Source organism: Rhamphochromis sp. 'chilingali', assembly GCF_963969265.1.
Source record: "Rhamphochromis sp. 'chilingali' genome assembly, chromosome: 11".
NCBI lineage: Eukaryota > Metazoa > Chordata > Actinopteri > Cichliformes > Cichlidae > Rhamphochromis > Rhamphochromis sp. 'chilingali'.
In genome coordinates this window covers 23,322,725-23,342,901 of record NC_137938.1, presented here as the reverse complement: position 1 = coordinate 23,342,901, position 20,177 = coordinate 23,322,725, and the positions used below count along the sequence as shown (strand labels likewise).

At 39.6% G+C, this 20,177-nt stretch overlaps 1 protein-coding gene across 5 annotated transcripts; it reads right to left on the bottom strand.

Annotated features, from left to right (window-relative positions):
• Positions 1-3,387: 3,387 nt before the first annotated feature.
• On the bottom strand, positions 3,388-17,708 carry arnt (aryl hydrocarbon receptor nuclear translocator). 5 transcript variants are annotated; one of them, XM_080895469.1, is made up of 20 exons: positions 17,347-17,708; positions 16,669-16,762; positions 16,451-16,489; positions 16,311-16,361; positions 15,198-15,411; positions 13,482-13,695; positions 13,284-13,386; positions 13,123-13,188; positions 12,913-12,998; positions 12,686-12,762; positions 12,141-12,275; positions 11,956-12,030; positions 10,074-10,225; positions 9,741-9,866; positions 9,206-9,281; positions 6,785-6,969; positions 4,988-5,183; positions 4,617-4,812; positions 4,381-4,502; positions 3,388-4,288 (listed from the first exon to the last, which is right to left on the bottom strand). In XM_080895469.1, the coding sequence occupies exons 1-20, from the start codon at positions 17,381-17,383 to the stop codon at positions 4,205-4,207; spliced, it is 2,328 nt and encodes a 775-aa protein (XP_080751595.1). In that variant the 5' UTR covers positions 17,384-17,708; the 3' UTR covers positions 3,388-4,204. The 5 variants fall into 5 exon arrangements, with proteins under 5 accessions (XP_080751595.1, XP_080751596.1, XP_080751593.1 ...); XM_080895470.1 differs by having other exon boundaries at positions 9,741-9,863; XM_080895467.1 differs by having other exon boundaries at positions 4,617-4,815; positions 17,347-17,707.
• Positions 17,709-20,177: the final 2,469 nt, after the last annotated feature.

Here is a 20,177-nt window from a genome sequence, read left to right as displayed (position 1 = left end):
TGTGAATAGACCAATGCCATAAACTGTGGAAATACAGTAACCCCCGGGATTATTTGGACAGTCACATAGTACTTTTGCCTCTGTGCAGCATCACGGTACATTTTAAATCAAGTGATGTACTTGCAGACATCAACAAATGAAATAAAAAATAAAAAAAAAAATGACAAAGGATGAACTGAAGCTCTGCCATCACGTAATGTCGCATACTGCTGTTTCTGATGTCATTTAAAAAAAAACAAAAAAACAAATGAAATAGCATTACATTAAATATTTTGGAATTACAGTCCTTTTTATACACAATCCCCCATTTTCAGAGGCTCAAAAGTAATTGGATAACTGACTGATACACAGTTTCATGATCAGGTGAGGCCTGTTTCCATGACAAATGAAGCAGATAGAAAGATCAAAGTGATGATCTTGCATTTGGTTGCTTTTTACAATAACCCTCAATATGAGGTTTAAAGAAATGGAAAATGGTTCTTATATGGCACCTTTCTACTCAAGCACTTGAGCAAGTGTTTTATACAACATGCCTCATTCACCTATTCATAAAAGCACTTTTTCCCCTACCTAAGTAGGTGATTTCTAGCTAACAAGCACACTCCAATGCACCCATTGTACCGCAAGTTGGGTTTCAGTATCTTGCTCAGGAATACTTTGGCATGCACACCTGGATTGAACCACCAACCAACCTCAGGCCGACTAATAAATGACCTTCTGAGCTACAGACACTACTAGATGTGGGTGCAAATGAAGGATAACAAGAGGCTGAAAACCCCAAATAAACCTACCTGAGAGACAGCAAAAACTTTAGGAGTGGCCAAATCAGCATCATCTGGTTAAAAAGAAGGAATGTTATAGGCATGTTATATTGTAAGTTAAAGACCCTACAGTAATACAGAGAAAACAGAGACGATCCCCACCATCAGATGAGCATGCACTTGGTGAAAGTGGGAAGGAAAAACTCCCTTTTAACAGGAAGAAACATCCAGCAGAACCAGGCTCAGGGAGGGGCGGCCATCTGCCTTGACCAGTTTCAGGTGAGGGAAGGAAGACAACATAAAGACATGCTGTGGATGACAGCATGAGATTAATGATAACTAAATGCAGACTGATGTATAAACACAGTGGTTGAAGAATGAGGTGAGCGAAGAAGAAGTACTACCTGATCTAGTCCCAACTATATGCTTTATCAAAAAGTAACGTTTTAAGCCTGATCTTAAAAGTAGACGCTGTCTCCCAAATCCAAACTGGGAGCTGGTTCCACAGAAGAGGGTCCTGAAAGCTGAAGGCTCTGACTCCCATTCTACTTTTAAATATTCTAGGAAAATATTCTACTTGTAGTAGGCCTGCAGTCTTAGAGTGAAGTGCTCTAAAGGAGTGATACGGTACTATGAGGTCATTAGGATAAGATGGGGCTGATTATTCAAAACCTTGTATGCGAGGAGAAATATTTTAAATGTCATGGGTTTAACAGGGAGCCAATAAAGAGAAGCCAATATGGGAAAAATATTTTAGTAGTACTCTTGTAGAAACATTTTACATCAACTAAAGGCTTTTCCTGGAGTTTTGAGCACATCTGATAAAATTAATTAATTGCACAGATTAAAGAAAGCAGTGATAAATATTTATAAAGACATCCTGGTCAAAAAATGGGAAATCAAGGTGTGTCCTATCTGGCATTGTGGATAGACAGAATCGGGCCACATACGTGTTTATTGATGATGTGACTGCTGATGGAAGTGGAAAGATGAATTCTGAAGTGCTGCTCGGACTCATCCAAATGCTGCAAAACTGAACAGACAGCATTGCACAGGTAAAATGACTCAAAGAAAACTGCAAAAGGAACCCAAGAGATTCTCAAAACAAAGAAATTAGATATTCTTCAAAGGCCAAGTCAGTCACCTGATCTCAACCTAACACAGTAGCTTTTAGTTACTGAACTCAAAGCTAAAGGCAGAGAGACCCACAAAAAAGCAGCACCTGAAGGCTAGTTAGCATCTTCAAAGACTGCAAATGAATTTCATCACATTAAAATACTAAAACAATCCACCAAGTTAAAATTATGGTTTGCTCGTGCAATTAAAATGCCTGCAAATGCAAACTTGAGTCTGCACAATCCTGAATAATACATTTAACATTGACTGTGGCAGTACACAGATGCAAAATTTACTACAGTATATCTTTTTATAATAAGAAAATACTGCTAATTAACAAAAAATTAAGCAAGAGAGAGCTTATCTCATGCAGTGAACTTATATAAAATAAAGATTATACTGAACTATGAATAAGGATAAGTCACTTTAGTAAAGTGAAAAACATAATAAAATCCAAACCCAGTACAATAAAACACTTTCATTTTGGACATTGTAACAATTTAATACAAAAACCAAAACATATCTCTCTCATTTAAAATTTCATATACCTCTACAGTATATTTATATATGTGTGTTTCTATGAGTGAGGGAAGAAAAAGAAAGAAACAAAACTGGATACAGAGTAACCAATGAGATTTTCATCAATAACGAAGACAACACAGTCACCAACAGCATAGCATCCTCTGGAAGATGAAGCCTGGGCGTTATCTACATGAGTTTACATACATTGACATAATCTGTTATCATGAATGTGTGTATGCTACACACAGAAAAGAGAAGATAACATCAGGGGTCAACTTTAAACTCCACATCTTAAAACTTAAATCATCTTAGAAGCACAGCCGTTCATTGTGAGACATTCTGCTAGAATGCAAAATCGCCAAAAAACAGACTCAGTCCAAGTCTAACAAACAACAGGACAGGACAAAACACTGTTAAAAAAATACACATACATGGACATTCTCACTGAATATCATACCAGTTTTGTCTCTGTTGATTCCATTTTAATCCTGAATACCCTGATTAAACCATTAGTAAAATACCAGTCAGAGAACGGTTAATGGATAGATCAAGAGTTCAAACAATATAATACTTTGGAGACATTTCAATAAAAAAAATAAAAAATAAAAAAAAAAGTCACACGTCTCCATTTCAAAACATTTAGAGGAAACATTTATAACAATGATAAAGAATGGCTTGAAAATTACACAATTCCTGCTTGTTAATTATTGCTGTGTGATTTTTTTTATTTAATATTTCTCTTATAAAATACGTACAAAAGCCTGTAATTAAAGGGTAATCAGGGTAGCAGAAAGAAGCAAATTAAGCAAGGCAGAAACCCAATAAGCTTGAGTTGATTATGATACTGTATGCATCCATTTTACAAACATTAACACATGTATATTGTATTTATGTCTATGTATGCAACAAAAAATAGATTGTTTACATTTCAAATGGACACCTTATAGGAAAAGAAAATGTATATAAGTCATTTTAAGGTGTGTTGAAGTACATCACAAAAAAAAAAATGCTTGCATGTTTCACAAAAAGGGGGAAAACAAATGAATTCACAGGGGAGGCCACCTTTGTACATGGAAAACTACTTGATAAAAATCTGTGCTATGGACAGTTCAGTCATGCAGAGACATGCTGTGGATAGGAAACAGAGTGTGGTTAGCGTGCAACAGCTGAGAATTGAGAAAGAAAGGAGAAAAAAAAAAAGGGGAAAAAAATTAATAAAATCACCAAAGCTGTATATCCCTGCAATTTCCCAAGAGTTTAAATCAGTGACTGGAGTGATTAGTCTACATGCCAAAGGCTAAAACAGCAAAACACACTCTTAAAAAATGCCTGAGAAAAACATGAATATATTAGAATAAAAGGCCTTTGTGTGCAAGTGTGTGCTTACTTCCGTTTTCATTTCCATTTACCAGAGTTAGGAGGGTGTTTTGTGCAGTCTATTCAAGTGTGGTTGTGGGATTGTGCGTTTTTATATTTATATATATATTTTTTATATATATATATATATATGAACATATATACTGTATATCACATATCTACAACATGGGTTGTTGAGCTTTGGGCAGTGCTAGCTAGAAAATTCTCTTACAATGGCGGTATATTGTTAAAATAATCTTTTAGTCAGTAGCAAATTCTTGATTTTTCTCCCATTCCCCTGCATTCAACTTTATCCCTCCATCCTTAACTGTCTTGTAGCTGTGCAGTTGAAGCCATGCAAAGAAGGGGAAGAGCAGAAAGAACAGACGAGGAGAAGAGCTAAATATAAGAAACCGTGATTTAGGCAAGACGACAGAAGTATTTCCAGGTCACTCGTTAAATGGCGTGTACATAGGAATCTCAAAGTCCTCGTTGCTGAAGTTGGCAGGCTGGTCCAACATAGACAACACATCCTGAGTCAAATAAAAGAAACAGATTTATTTAATGTGACATAGAATAGAAAAGTAAAACAACATCTAAAACTGAATGAGCTTGTGTCACTCACAGGAAAGATGTCTTGCTGGTTGCCCTGCTCTGAATTACTCTGTGAATGCTGCTGGCCTTGCCACTGGGGCCACACTGCCTCTGCTGCTCGAGGAGGGAACTGTGCCCCAGACTGAGAGCCATCTGGGACAGGAGTGCAGAAGAGATTGAGACTACAGACCAGTACAACTAACGACAAAGAAGAAGACGAAAAAAAGAAGAAGAAAAAACCCCACACACAATATACACACAACCTACCAAAACCGTTGTTGTTGAGGCTTGCACGAGCATTCATTTGCGAGTAGTTTGTGCCGCTGGTGGCGGTGGGAGCAGCACCTGTAGGCATGGGAGCAGCACCTGTTGGCATCTGGCCAAAAGTGTTGGTAGGGCCGCCTACAAACCCTCCCATGGGAGTAAATTGTGGCGACATGGTCTTTGCCGCCTGGGGAGCCACCTGCTGGGTAGAAAAGTAACAGAGATTTCTTAATTTACTAGCCCTTAGGTAGTATGATGTGATCAATAACCAAGCAGGCATGTAAACATATTCCTTATAGTGTCTTTTTTTGTGAATATAAAATGACTAAAAATGCCATCAAACACAATCACACAATTTGGTTATACTAGTTTACCTGGTTATTAAATTGCGGTCTGGCTGCAGGTCCAGCCCCAGGCCACCCGCCTGTTGGGCCTCCATGGAGGGGGCTTGTCGTACTGGATTGGTTAACTTGCTGTGGGGCTACGTTCTGACGAGAAATCTGAGCCAAGATCTGTCCTGCTGAGGCTGAGTGGGTGGGCTGCGGTATCTGTGGATTCATATTGACTGGTCTATGGAGAAAAGTGACAACATGCATAGGGATAAAATCAGATCAGAGCCCAACATTCTGTCATAATCTCTGTGGAGACAGGTTTCAGATGTGTAAGTGTTTTGGTGGCATTGTCTCGCCAATATTGTGATGGAAATACATTTGATGGACAATAATTCCTGACAACATCACTGCATGTCAACATTTCACTGCTTCATTTCCACTTTTTGCCAGTGTTGGATTTGGCAAACAATTTTTTTAAAAGCTTCTAAAAGGGAAAGAAAACGTATTTGCTGAGAGTCTGCAAAGGTTAGTGGCAAACATAAGAAGGCGTGCTAACCACAGAGGTTGCTGTTAAGGCTCTTTTCCACTAGCACCTGCTTGGCTCGATATAATTCCAATTGATTTTTAGGATTTTTTTTCCATTAGGGGGTAGTATCCGGTACCAGGTATGATGCCATTGGATGGGGCATGAGAGTGGAACAAGAATAAAACTGGGCATTTAAAAAAACAAAAAACAAAACAACCAGCAGCGAGGGACATGGCCACACATGCTTTTTGGCTCTCTTCTTTTACCCGGAGACTGACAAAAAGCCACAGACCGAGCAGCATTTATACCATTGCCTCCATGCCGTCCATTGTTGTGTTGCGTCTCATATGAATGACATGACAGGACTTTCAGGTTCCCTTGCTATAACAACCACAATTGTAATGTGGTACTCAACTGTATTGGAAAACGACTAAAACGGAGAAGAGAAGAGTCGAGTAGGTGCAAAGGGAAAAGACGCATTAGTGACATCTTCTTGCATCTACTGCCGGTCATAAGCATTCCTTTTACTGTTTATGACACTCCCAACTCTCGGGAATACAATGAGTGATAACGGAGTTGCACTAAAGGTAATTTTGCTAATTTGATGGTGGGATGAAACTAAAAATGTTAGAAAAGCTTTTAATGGTATTCCATCATCTGACTTTCTGATTGTAGTTCAGTTCGGTCTTGCTGTTGCAGGTGCTGTATTCGTGCTGACCCGCTTCTAAGGCCACACACAGTACTTTGTTAGGACATGATATACAAGTTATCTTTTATGTTATGATTGATTCAATGTGATTGGAAATCTACTAAATAAGACATGACAAACATTTACAACAACAAAAAAGTATAGCAAATTTTAAAGTCAGGAGAACAGGGAGTATAGCTACTTCAGTCTGTGCTTTGAAGAGCAGATTTTGAAGGGACCTATAATCTTTGCCAGGCATCTTCTGCATCAACTTAAAGCTTTTATTACCTGATTTCCAGACACAGTGGAAGATTTACAACTTAGTAACTGGGAGTTTTTCTCCTTGCCTCCAGTTGGTAGATAATAAACATTTCTAAATTTTTACTACAGTAAGGTTCACAGCATTAACTTTACATCATCCCAAGGTGATAATAAAACCTAATTTAGTCCTATATCAACTAAACGAAGCTACAAAAGTGCTTGTTTATGGGGGAAATAGCTATGCACTTCTAAGTAACTGAAATTAAATGTCTAAGAGTAAATATATTCACAAGCAACAGCACACAAACACTGAGCAGCCCTCACAATGACTAAGGTACACATACGGACACAGAACACTTGCTACCTGTATGCATCGCTGGAACGACCAGCAGCAAAGTTGTTGTTTGGGGCGTAGATCTGGGTGGATGGAGTAGGGGTGGAGGAAGGAAGGCCTTTGGTCTGATCTTGCCCTTGGAAAAGCGAAGGGTAGAGTTCTGGTTTCTCAATGCTCTTGCTGTGGTCCGGCCCTGCTGCAGTGACTGGCTGCATCTGAAGCCAACCCAAAAAAAAGAAAAAAAGGCGTGAGTCTAGAGTTACACTAAAGAAGAGCAGGCTCAAAACATAAACTGTAAACATTCTGGTGATCAATAATGAAAATAACTGATGCCTGCAGTGCTGGGCAAGTTAAAGGTCTGGTTTGTAACAGACCAGCCTCTGTTCACAGTAGCATGAGGACAACAAAAAACATTAAGGACATTAAAACTAGCAAAAATGTCCCACACAATACAAACGGTATCAGTAAAACCAACTAAAATGTTATGACTGAACTGTTTTTCTTTTATATGTTCATATGTTGTTAATCTACACATGTTCAGTAAGTGAGGTGAACGACTGGCCCGTGCTGCAAGTCTGCAAGTCTGTAAAACTGCACACTGAGGGTGATGTAAAAACTGCTGCTGCCAACACAAAAACAGCTGCTTGTGAACGTGGACCATCTAATAAACATTTGTGTGTACCACTGTCGGTTGTGAATACTCTGTTGCCCTAGTAACCGCTACTGGCAGCTTTCCATGGCAGTTACAGTTTAACTGACGCCACTGCTTCCACCATTTGGTCAGATCTAAGAATAAGCAAATATTGACATGTTCTCGCTGCTCCCTGTGGATACTTTACTTCTAATTGCAATTGTGCATCTGCTGCGCCATTTTTCTATCCTGCAGTCAGTTTAGCTTTCACAGCTTTGGCACTAAATTGACTGAAAAGCCTAAAAGTTATGAGGGACCCAGAGTTGGAATCCAGTTTATTGCTAATAGTTGCTTTACCACCATTGGCTATCTTGCTTGTAGTTCACCTTATTTCTGATTCATAAATTGTGTTATGTTTTACCTATTGCCGTTTTCATAACCAAAGATTAAGAGGTTACATGATAACTAAATTAATTCCTTTTAGTTGTGAGTTTGAATGAAAACTGATCTAATGTATAAACAGAGGTATGAATTGCTAATGAAAAAATAAGGAAACTGCACTGTAAAGAGCAGCAAACTTCCTCATATCTCACATGTCAATTAGACAACACTCCCTGGTTTAGAAATGGCTTAGAAAAAAAAAGAAAAAGTGCAAAGCTTTTGTTTGGCGTATACAGAAAATCCAGCGCTTTTTGGGTGATTTCTGCCACTGGTGTTTTATGATGTAGCCCATCTAATAAGAATGTCCCGAGGTTTACTATCAATGCAATTCTTAATGGTTTCTGTGATCAATTATTTCCACTTGTCAGACACTGAAAATACGCACAAACTTACTGAGACATATAGAAACTACACGCCCATCACCACATGCTGATGTGCTGCTTATATAGGTGGCTAGCTGATGATGGCTGTCGTAAGTCCAAGAACAGCACAAGCAAATATAAACACTTAAAAGACTAATCGTAAATATGGGATAAATAAATATTTTCTTTATCGGAAAAATATATTAGATGTAGCAGACTAAATGCTGTGCCTCTCTTCAAACTCACTCCTACATGCTGCAGGTATCACAGCTAGAATGGCAAACTTTACAAGAAAACCTTCCAAATTTACAGATATAGCAGGTGATCTGCCTACAGACAGCTTTGACGTTTGCTTATTATTGAGTCAGTTGTGCTCTTGTTTTGAAAACCAGATGGCAGTGGATGGAAGCAGCTGCAAAACATTTTCTTATCACACCGTTGGTTAGATTAAGGAATTTGACTTTTACTTTAATGTCACGTTCCACATATAGTTTCACAGGTGAAATTGTTGATGCGGTTTTCACCAATCAACTTGTCCAGCTATGTTTTGCTGGACTATCTATGGCACTGTCCTGCTCACTGCTGTCTTTTTGCAACTAGGAGGTTAAAGCTCAAGATAAATGCAAACAAACATCCTTGTAGCTTCTCAAAAAACAACAACAACAAAGAATGCAGCACAAAACTGTGCTCAGACCTACACCATTTCATTTGAGAAGTTGATATTCTCCCACTGCCCTCAATATTTTCTCTGTAACATATCTGCACAATTCACATGAGTCATGATTAAAAAAAAATTTCTGCTGAAAATGACTAAGTGCTACAGCAGAAAGCACTGCAGTTGACTCAAGCAAGAATAGCAGGCAGTTGTAAGGAAGTTGTGATGATTCTACCAACATCCGGATGTGCTTTCCTGGAAAGCAAACAATCTACATCCTGCCACTGTTTCTATAAAAAGAAACTCAAAAGAAACAGGAAATGTGTATGCTTCAGTCAAGTGGTACAGTCGTGTTCCCTGACCTGTGGGTGGGTCATTGATCCTGGTTCATATGGACCATCTCGTCCTTCCAGGTCAGCCTGCTGTTGTTGTAGCTGTCTGAAAAAGTAGAAGAGAGGGTTTGTTATTTGAAGTTGGCCTAATATACCATAACTTCCACAAACCCATGCTCTTAACTGTTGCATTAGAAATCCCAAACACCTGCTGACAAACTAGCACTCAGCCCACCACCGTCAACCACCGTGGGAACACAAAAGGTGTCAGGAGAAGAATGTGAGAGTACATACAGCTAACATGCCACACCACCTATGCCAAAAGCTCACCTCTTTAAAGTATATTTAATACTCAGAATAATAAAATAAGACATGCTCCATTTTACCACTTCTATTCCATTACTACAGAAATGAAGAAAGGAAGAATCACCCAGAGTGGGAAAAACACAAAAAAAACAAAAACAGAAGAACTATAGTTTGCTAGAAACAGCAGAAGTCTCCCATGAAGAAGCAGCCCCTGTTCTCCCAAGCAGGGAGAGGATAGGGAGGTCAGGTCTGGTCTCACCTGGTGGCCATCTGGCCCGGACTGAGCACTACAGGAGGACCACTTGGGCTGCTCTGACCCAGGGAAGGGGGCATCGAAGCCCCAGGGGAGGAGATGGGAGTGAGGGGGTCCTGAGCTGAGTTTCTACTGCCCCACAATCATTGGTGGGTGCAGAGGAGAAGTATTGGGAGAGAGTGATGAGTCTGTGGTTTATTAAAAGTGGCTGTGGTAGTTGTGGATGTAAGAGGAACTGTAAGCATTCACACAGAGGAATGTCTCACAGACACGGTGAAAAACATCAATGCTTTCGTTCTTTGCTGGATCTGATTGTGTAATCATGTCTGCTTGACTCACTTGACATTGACATTGGTGCAGATGATGTACTCGATCTCCTCCGAGAACGGGTTCTGGAAAGTGAAGGAGCTGGTTCGCATCCAGATAAATTCTCTCGACTTGGTGCGAAATCGAAACATCACTGACAGAACCTGACCCTTCAGCTTAACCACCTGTGGACACACACATCCAACAAGCCAAACATTCATACTGTGGTGTTTTCATAAGCAATGAGCGGAGGATTGCATGCACACATAGAAACTGAGTGACTGGAAGATATCGGGTTACAAAGGTAATGGGACAACAGTGTCTACTGCTGAATCTGGTGTTGCAGAAAGAACATTTTCTCTTGCAGCAAATACAATCAGACAAGTGCTCTTCAGTGGAAAATGGACAGTTTATACTTGTATGGTCAGTTTCAGTTTTAGTCTGACTTTGCACCATTAACTTTGAATGTTCTGAGATCTTATCTTCCATTTTTGCTACATTGCTCTTGCAGCAATGCTTTCCCCCATTTTGAGCCTCTGTCATCCACACACAGACATGTAAATTAAAATTTATGTAGTTAAGGAAATAAATTACCAAAATGCAAATAAACTTTCAAGAGAAATCTCTCTCAAACATCATCCAGGTTAAATAACCTGTGTTTCTCATATACAACAAAAGAAAACAAGGATCCAACTATTTAAAGTTAACATCCAAGTGGTTTTGGACAGGGCTAAAAGTTCTATGAAGTTTTCTGTTGCTCAAGATCATGCTGATAGCAGTTCATTTATACTATAAGATACTTTTATTAGCCTCATTAGTGACTTTTGATTTGTACAGTTTTACGCCGGATTGCTTTCCTGATGTAAACCCAAAGGTATCTGTGTCTCCAGCTGGAATTAAACCAGCAACCTTTTGCTTGCCAAGCAAATATCTAAACCAGTATGCAACAGAACCGTAGCCATTTATTCACACCACAAATCTGAAAATAAACAACATTATCAAACCATTTGGCATTACAAAGAATTATTGTTAAGCTATTCCTCAGCCTCATGTAGACATTCATCATGTCCACTTCCATGATGAAAGTCCAGGTGCAGCTTTTCTTTATGTGGTTAAAAAAGTTTTGTTTTTTTTACTTAACTACAAACTGTATTAGCGTGACTAAACACAGCTGAAAGCCTCAGACTGCAGCTCTTTTTCTTTCTCGCTAAGGAGCTGTCATCAGATCCATTGAAATTACGACACTTTTAATGGCAAGCCAAACGTGAAGTGTGTGTGTGCATGTGTGCGTGTGTGTGTGTGCGAGAGAGAGAGGGAGAGAGCAGGTGAAAGTAGGGAAAGGGAAAAAACAAGCAGTGACAACAGAATTCAGCAAATGAATGACTGACACTGCACTGAAGATGGCAACCACGTAGCAGCCACTGGTAGCTGAAGGGAAAAAAATATGTATTCCTTGACTGGTTGACAAGTGATTGCTTGTTACAGCTTGAGTGAAATTGGTTGTAAAGAGGTATACATCATTGCACGGACAACCTCCTTGCAATTATTTTGGTCACTAGCAGGCTGCAATAGCTAGACTAATAGTGGTGTGCATGGAAAACACCAAGATGTTTGCAAACACTGTGGTGGCAAAACTGTCCTCCATGCAAACTAGGGGCAACCACGACAATCTGCTAGTGACAAAGCAATTACAGCCAGGTTCTTGGTGTAACACCCTTTTTCACCCATCTAACATAATATGATTCCCAATCTCCTTCTCAAAGTCAGGAGTACAGTTTATAAATCTAACAGTGATACCCCATTGAGCTGGTATTCTGTATGAGCAGACACCCAAAGGCAAAGTGTGTTTCATATTTGAATTGGAAAATGGTGGATCAATGCAACCACAAATATATTAATAGAGTTTTTAATTCACCTGTTGAAAGCTGTCTCTTAGTAAGCCCTGGTCTTCAGGGTGGGCGAAGTCTAGGATACTCTTCCCCAATAAATCCTGCAACAAAAGAAAATGTGGTTACTCTACAGGACATGAAAACTAACTTCTGATAAAGACTTTCAGAGGAAATGCAATGCAACCCTGGCACTTTAGCCAGCTATGTTCACCTGGGGTTGATATCCGATAGCGGGCAAGCAGCGATGATCTACAAAAGTGAACATGCCCTGACAGTTGTGTCGGGAGATGAACTCCACAGGAACACTGATACTGTTCACATCTGTGTCACCAGGACAACAAGTAACCTGCAGAAGAGTCAAAAATAAAAGGCAATAAAAACCCAGACACAAAAACTTAGATAATGTCAAAGTTGCAATGAGCATGAGTAAGATTAGATTTTTTACATTTTCAGTTTCAGATCAGTTTTTGTTCTAGCAAGAACAGAACAAAACGCAGAAGTTCTTAATTATATCAGTGTTTCACAATGACTTCAACTAACTAGTGCAAAATCACCTTCAGATAACACACTAATAAAAAAATAAAATGCAGCTTTTTCCACCTCATAAATCTATCTTCCACCACTCGCACAGTTAATTTTATTTATGTTCTGATGATTTGAGGATCAAAGGTTACTGCACTTTGATATCAACGAAACATTTGCCCGTTTACTTGACCTCACAGCAAAAGACATGGGACCACAAGACATCCACTGTACCTGCAATCTCCCAATAGCAACTAGACAGTAGCGACTCCCCTGAGTATTGTCTGCTTCATCATCTGTTAATGATACTCCTGAAAGACAAAAGACAAAATATAAAGGATTAAAGTTTTTTTTTCAATCTAGCTCTGTGCTTTTAAGCATTGTAAAGAGGTCTTCTGCATATAAGTAAGCAAATATAACAGATGCTCATGTATCTAAAGACTGAGAAGGACTAGTTTTACCTGCAGGGGGCCAGGACTTGATGTATCCTGTGCAGTGCACCACTACATACTGTGGTTCCCCTTCCTTGGCTGCACCCAAACCATTTCTTAGGTTGAAGAAGTAAAGACAATGAAAATAAGAATTTACAGCTGGTATATGTTAGGTATGCTTGTTCTCTGCACAGTAAGTTCAATAAGATTGTAAAAGAAGATCTTTTTGTTTTTGGTCACCTGTTTCTGTTCCTAAGAAACTGCAGTCTGTTCATTGACATTGGTTCCACTGGACACGTGCCACACCTGCAAACACAAACAGTCCAACACACCACATGAAACTGTGCATTCTGCTACACATTTCAATACAATCATAAACTATATTATTAACTGTTAATCACCTCATTCTGCAGATGAATGATCGACGAGCTCCCATACTCATCCTCGCTGATGACTGCTGACTTTCCTTCTTCACTGTTCCTGTCTTTAAGTCCAACATCCTCCCTTTTGAGGACAAAGACAACACTGAACTGTGCTCACAAAATGAAACACACATGTTCCCTCATGACTGTGAAACTGCTCCTAGAATGTGTTTATACCTGTGTTGTTATTCTCTGCAGTGGAGAGCTGCTCCTGAAGCTTGTCTTTGTCGTCTGGGTGGAGCTGATCATACAGGGAGGATCCGAGCCAGTCAGACTGTGACTGGTTGAGGACCGGGGTCAGGGAGTCAGAGACATAAACAATGCGCCCCGTCTCGCATGACACCACAAACAGGAAGCCATCAGCAGCCTCCAGAATAAGATGCTTAAGCTCCTACAGACAGACAGTGAGCAGTGAAGGTCAAAGATCAGTTGTGGAGGTATCAATCTAAAGTATTTGTAAAAATGCAGAAAAGTGTTAGAAGTGTAAACATTTCTATGGGAAGAGTATATAGAAACATTGGCTACCTGGCTATTGGCTTGGTAGAGTAGAAATCTGATGGTTTCATTTACGCATTTACAGCCAATAAGTTTAAAAGTAAGAAAACATAAGGCAAGAGAAACTGTTGAGCAGAAATCTAGTGGATGAGGTTAAACAATGTTCATACTACCACTATATACGCATTTTAAAGCCATCAGAAACTATCAAACCATGATTGGCTTGCACTTCTGTTTTACTTTTTGTTGCTTGAAAAATACTGAAAAATCTTGACTTGTGTCACATTCAGGTGAAAAATTACTGCTGCTGGATATGAGCCCTGCAACCAGAACACAGCTGCCTAACCCCTGGAGCGTTTGTCCCTCAGATAATATCAGCCATTTGTTTCACGTGTATATATCTTAGTCTTTCATCTTGTCACCCCATTGTTGTATTCCAAACCTTTGATGTTTCTGTCTCTGTTTAACCTTTACATGTAAATCTTAAACCCCACTGATTGTTGTGTCTTCCTATCCCCTTGCATATCAGTATTAATGCCATGCTTTTTCAGTGGTTCAGGGTCAGATTTCTAGTCCCACTCTCCGGGTTGGTAAGCCCACCAAATTCAGAAAACTTAAATAAAACACCACACAACTCTTGAAATCATTTCTTCAACTATAATGATATCAGCAATATTTAAACATCTAGTCATCTAATTGTGCACATCCCTAGTTTCATCACTTGCATGCATTTCAGATGTGAACTTTCATATTTCTAATTCACCTTTGATGAGATGACATAATGCACTGCAAAACAGTATTGTGAGTCTGTTGGTTTGCTTGCAGCGCAGAGGTGACAAAAGTTTTACTTTTCAACCGACAGCCAATCAAATCCGATTCTACCACTGACAGCAGTGTGGAAGCTGATGCAGCATGCAACTAAGCTTTACAATGTAACAGATACATACACAACACACACAAGTTCTGCATAATATACAAGTGTACACGGCTCACTTGAACACAAGGCATATTAATAGTTGGGTTTTTGAACAATTAACAAATTAAACAAGTGTCTAAATGAACGATGGTTAAAATAAAAATGAACATAACCTTTGACATTACTAATTTAAACTTTACCGACTACCTAATAAGGAAAGTTACTGAAAGTAAAAGCTAACCAACAGCCACAACGTGAGAAAACAAGCATGTTTAAAAAGGTGTTACTTTCAGTATCCTTTACTTCTATTGATTTCAGTGTTACACAGTGTGAGGTTAACTGTGACTGTGAAACCTTTATATTAACAACTCTTACATAAGTAATACTGTCACATAGTCACAGGTATTGCCTTCCCTGAATAGTAAGGGTTTTTTAAATTTTAGCAGGCATTTCAAATCTGAACTTCCTTCCGTTTCTCATACCTGGTCGGTGAGAAATGAAGGTTTGTACGACCCATCTGCATTGGTATTGCCGCTTCCTCTAAGTGACTTCATATGAGAAACTGCCATTCGCAGGATGGTTAGTTTGTCTGGTTTCCGCGCTAGTGCACTGCAGGTGGGTACCATGTCAGATAATTCTGTGATGTAAGCAGTCATCTTATTACGCCTCCGCCTTTCAATCTCACTGTGGTTCTCCCTGGAGTGAGGAAATGAATGAGACAGAGGTGGAGAGGAGGGATCGAGATGGGGGAAACAGATGGGCGGGTGGACAACGAGTATAGTTTAGAGTTTGTCGCAATGTAAAGATGCCAATCAGGAAGAAGAAGTGGGAGTGCAAGAAGGTGAGACGTGTAATGAACGTATCAAACAATAATGTGAAGTCAATGATCTAAAAAGAAATTTAAAAAATGAACGTGAGAAAGCAAAAGAGTTTGGTCTTTCAAGGCCAGTTTGTGTGATAAAAGAGAGCAAGTGCCGAAAGAGAAAGACCCTTCAGTTAACCTGAGAAGGGAGAGGGGGACAAAACAGACAGAAAGGATAGTTGCTGAAGAGGAAGGGGTTATTGAAGTGAAAAAAATCCTTAACTTGCACAGTGTAGCAGTTAGTGACACATAAAATAGTGGTGGGTTGAAAGGGGAAACCAGCCTCTTTGGGAAAATAAGCAAAACATTCTGAAGGCACCAAAACAGACGCAAAGCAGCAAAATATACGGGTAATTTTGTGCTGTTGAAACAATAATGCGCTGGTATCCCAGCAGGATAGGAAAGTATTTGATCACTGCATTCAATATCAATATGAATACAAGCAGGAGAGAGAGCCTTCCACAGTGGTACAGGCCATACCTGGCTAGTTTTTCCTTATCTGCAAAACTCTGATCGTCTTCCAAAAACCTGGAAATGAAACCAACCCACTAAAAAAAAAACAGGCCCAAAGTCACTACCGAAACGAAAGAAGTGCAAGATGACCTCTCCCCTCCAAAAAAAAAAAAAAAAACCTGAAGTGGGGAGACAGGCATAGGGGTTGCTCCTGCATCTATATTAATGTTCTGCTATATTCCCTTGCTATATGTCCATTCCTCTAAATTCATCCTCCTACCTGGCAAAGCGCTCTTTATCATTGCTGGAGCCTCCTGTGTCATCATCAAACCTGAAGAGAAAGAAGAGAACCAGATTGATTTTTACTATAATGCAGCCAGTTTAAACCCTCGATGCCCAGCTTAACTCACACAAACATACCTGCTTATCTTGTCTCCATCAACATCATCAAAGTCTGGCCTGTGAGAGAGGAGAAACAAGACAATCTGACACAGTTTCACACATTTTTTTCCCACCAGAATTTTCAACCACGACGATCAGAAACAAAAGTCAGCCAGTCAGCAAATGTGCATAGCACAATATGGATACATCAGCACAAAAATTAACAGTATCTCTCTCACACCCACACACACACTTACGCAGCTCGTCTTTTGTTGCTCCCTTTTGGTACAACAGCCCCACCACTTGTTTGGGTCCCACTGGCCCCCATACCCAGATCTGGGTCTTGTAACTCTATTAATAACACAGGGCAACACAGAGGCGCAATAAACAAGATGACAAGTGATTTCCTATTATGCCTGAAGCACTGAAAAACAAACTCAACCACCGCCAGGAGCCTGTAATCGGAGCTCAAAATAACATCAGCGTACATGTGTCTGATTTCAAGGCCACATTATAGAAAATTAACCTCATCTGCTCTTGGTTCGTGTTCGTTACGATTCGGGGCTAACCTCAAAGCTACACGTAGCATACAGATACAATCTTGTGCACAGAATTGTCTAAAAACGAAACATTTGAACAGCGTCAGCCTATTGCAACTTGACAGTTTGCTCAACTCAGATTTGGCTTTTCAGCCTAACTCTTTTAGTGGTGCAAAATATGAAAGGAGAGCCACAATAACCGTTAATGTGCGCTAGTTAGCATGTTTGTGCAATAACAAGTCTAGCCATGCTACGGAGCTAAGTTAGCCGACGCTGTCACGCTATCATTGGGAAAGTGTCAGCTTAAAGCTCCGCTCAAGAAATCCCTCATAACTGGTTAACAGCTGCAGTGTGGGGTGTGACTACAACGTCCCTGTGGCTTAAAGTTGACCTTACCTGCATTTGAAGAAGACATCTCCGCGTGGAATAACATAAACAAAAACTTCAGCTTCACCCGAAAAAAAAAAAAAAATCCTCAACTACCCCGGCCCTCCCCCTTGCCTGTTCGCTAGGTAGCTAAATGGGTAGCTAGTATCTTGCTGATTTCCTCACTTTCTCGCCCTTTTTCCTTTTGCGTTTATGCAGGCCCTCAAACCATGACTAACACTAGTCCGGGTGACTCAGATAATTTTAATCATAAAAAAATAACAGGTTCACCTCCTCAGTGCCTGTCTCCCTGTTTTCACTCCGTTTAAACCCCCCGTCAACTTAAGATGGCGTTTTTCTCGCTAGCAGGGCTAAAGCTACCGTGTAAACGACACCAATGACGTCACTACCTCAAACCCTGCTGGCAGCAGAGGGAACTGCAGCTCCACCGCTTTCCAGACAGAGGTGCATGATGCAAATGTGACGGGGTTTTGATGCATAACCAGTTCGACTGAAACTTGTGGTTCACACTAACGCCTACAATATTTTAACTGCACGGCTGTGAATAGGAATCATCTCTCCTGCTCCTCAAGGTGGCAAATTTTACAACTCGAAGGACGTGAAATAGTCCAGAAATGCTTAGATCAAAGAATTAAACGGCGATTTAATAAATTTTGTGTTTATACCCTGCTACCTGTTTCTAAATGTTGGATTGTTTGTTTAGTGCTTCAACTTGTCCTTCTTTTTGCTTCCTTAAGGGGGGTCACCACAGAAGATGATCTGCCTCCCTCTCACCTTTTTCCAGGTATACTCTGTCTTACCAGACATCTTCATCTCCTCCATCACTACATCCACGAATCTTCTCCATAGTCTTCCTCTTTTTCTCAGCCTTTCTTAACCTGAGCAGTCCCTTTGGTACTACTGTTTTATGTGTGACACAATAATGTAAAATATGGATACATTGCTAATGAAATGAAAGTTGATTAGTTATAGTTATACATAAGCTCCAATACCCCACAATTAAAACCATCCATTGCACATAAAGTTTTATACATGCAGTGGATACAACTACTTTATTCATTAGCAAAGTCACAGTGCTCAACAATGCACAGTAAAAAATGTCTCAATTTCTTAATATTAAACTGCATAAACCCTTGAGGATGTCATTATGAGGTGACAGCGCCACCTAGTGCACGACTTTATCACCCATTTTATTATATCATTTTAGTTTGTACAGTGTTTGCACTGCAAAAACAGAACATTTCTGCAAATAATCAGAAAATGCAAGCTTTTAAATTATAGGACAAAGTTCAGGTAGTTCAGTTAGCTGATGGTGCATTTTCTTTAAATGTTTACATCTTTGGGCAAATTGGTCACAGAGCAGTGGTGGATTTCTTCGATTTTCTAAACGCAGCACTTATTTTTAATGTGTAAAAGTGAGTCTATTGCACTAACTTTTTTTTTTTTTTTTTTTACCTCAGGGACTAACTGTAGTAGCTTTATTATGCTCAAAGCTTTTTCTTGTGTGTGTAAATATAGATTATTAGGTGAAAGTTTGACTGGTCCAGCCCACTTAAAATGAATTTATATTGTCCACGATGTAATTAAAAATGAGTGTGACCCCCTTGTATATATAATATACTCTTATTATAAAAGGACTGATTTACTTAGGATTAGCCGTGATGAATGCGAAAATAACCACAAATTCAACTTGGTTTCATTGTGATTCATGATCTTTGATTTTACCATTAATAACAATACTTAGGCATCATTAAACAAAAAAACAGACAAAAAATAATAATAACACTGTAATTAGGACACAGCTGTTTCTTCTGTATCACTGGGGAAGAGAGGCTGCTGGTTGGTTGGGGGTTAGTTAAAAAGAACGTGGTAGTGGAATGAGGGTGAGTTTGAAAGGAAGGCATTTTATAAAGAAGAGAAGACGTGAGAGCATGTAGCAGGTTGGATCTATGATGTGAGGTGGAAACAGGAAAGAAAAGGAGAGGGCATGAAGACAAGGAGAGCTTCCCATACATTACAGATAAGGCACTTGACATACAAAGCTTTAGAGCAACAAAACTCTGTAACACTCATTTCATGATTTCATCTAAAAACTAAAACAAAATAAAAGTTTCAAAGAACATACCTGTAAACACATTTAATACCCAGAATGATACTTAAAAAATTTACTCAGATCAACACTTTAAATTTGCAGCCGGGTTAACAATCAGAACCCAGACTATTGGGCAGTGACCTCGGGAAATCTGAAATTGCGAAACCGTCCTGCTCCACTGTACTTAATGAAACTCCAGCATTTCAACAGAGCAACGCCCATTCGCATTGAGTCATCGCTCTTCAGTGGGTGGCATCGTCAATGCAAAACTGCTTGAGCTGAAGAAGAGAGGAAAAAGTTATTTAGCAGTTAGTTCAAGTTTTCTATCGGAGTTTATATTCATTTCTGGCTCTTTTATAGCCTAAACACCAAAGAACTGTTGAACTCTGGAGATGACTCTACTGGAAGCAGGAATTGTACAAAGTGAGCCTTAGTGGATTAGGAATGAACAGAAGTTAAAAGGGGACATATTATGCTCTTTTCCATCACCATATTTTTATTCTTGGGACTCTGCTAGAGGAGCTTTGCATGATTCACAGTTCAGAATAATCATGGGTTATCTTGAAAGAAGCGGTTTTAGCTCCCTGCCAGGTCCCTTTGAAGCATGGTTTATAGTACTGCGCTGAATCTCCACTGCAGCGGGTGATGCTCGCGTTCATACTCGGGCACTGTCACTGTCAACATGAGTAAAACCGAGCTAATAAATCTGGCACAATACTAGATATTTGTAATAGTATAAGGGACAAGC

Coding starts and splice junctions, on each gene's coding strand:
- arnt (XM_080895467.1), bottom strand. CDS start 17,383: ATGTTATTCCACGCGGAGATGTCTTCTTCAAATGCAG. Junction 12,031..12,140: donor CTATCGGATATCAACCCCAG/GTGAACATAGCT, acceptor CTTTTGTTGCAG/GATTTATTGGGGAAGAGTAT. Junction 4,816..4,987: donor GACCGCAATTTAATAACCAG/GTAAACTAGTAT, acceptor TTTTCTACCCAG/CAGGTGGCTCCCCAGGCGGC.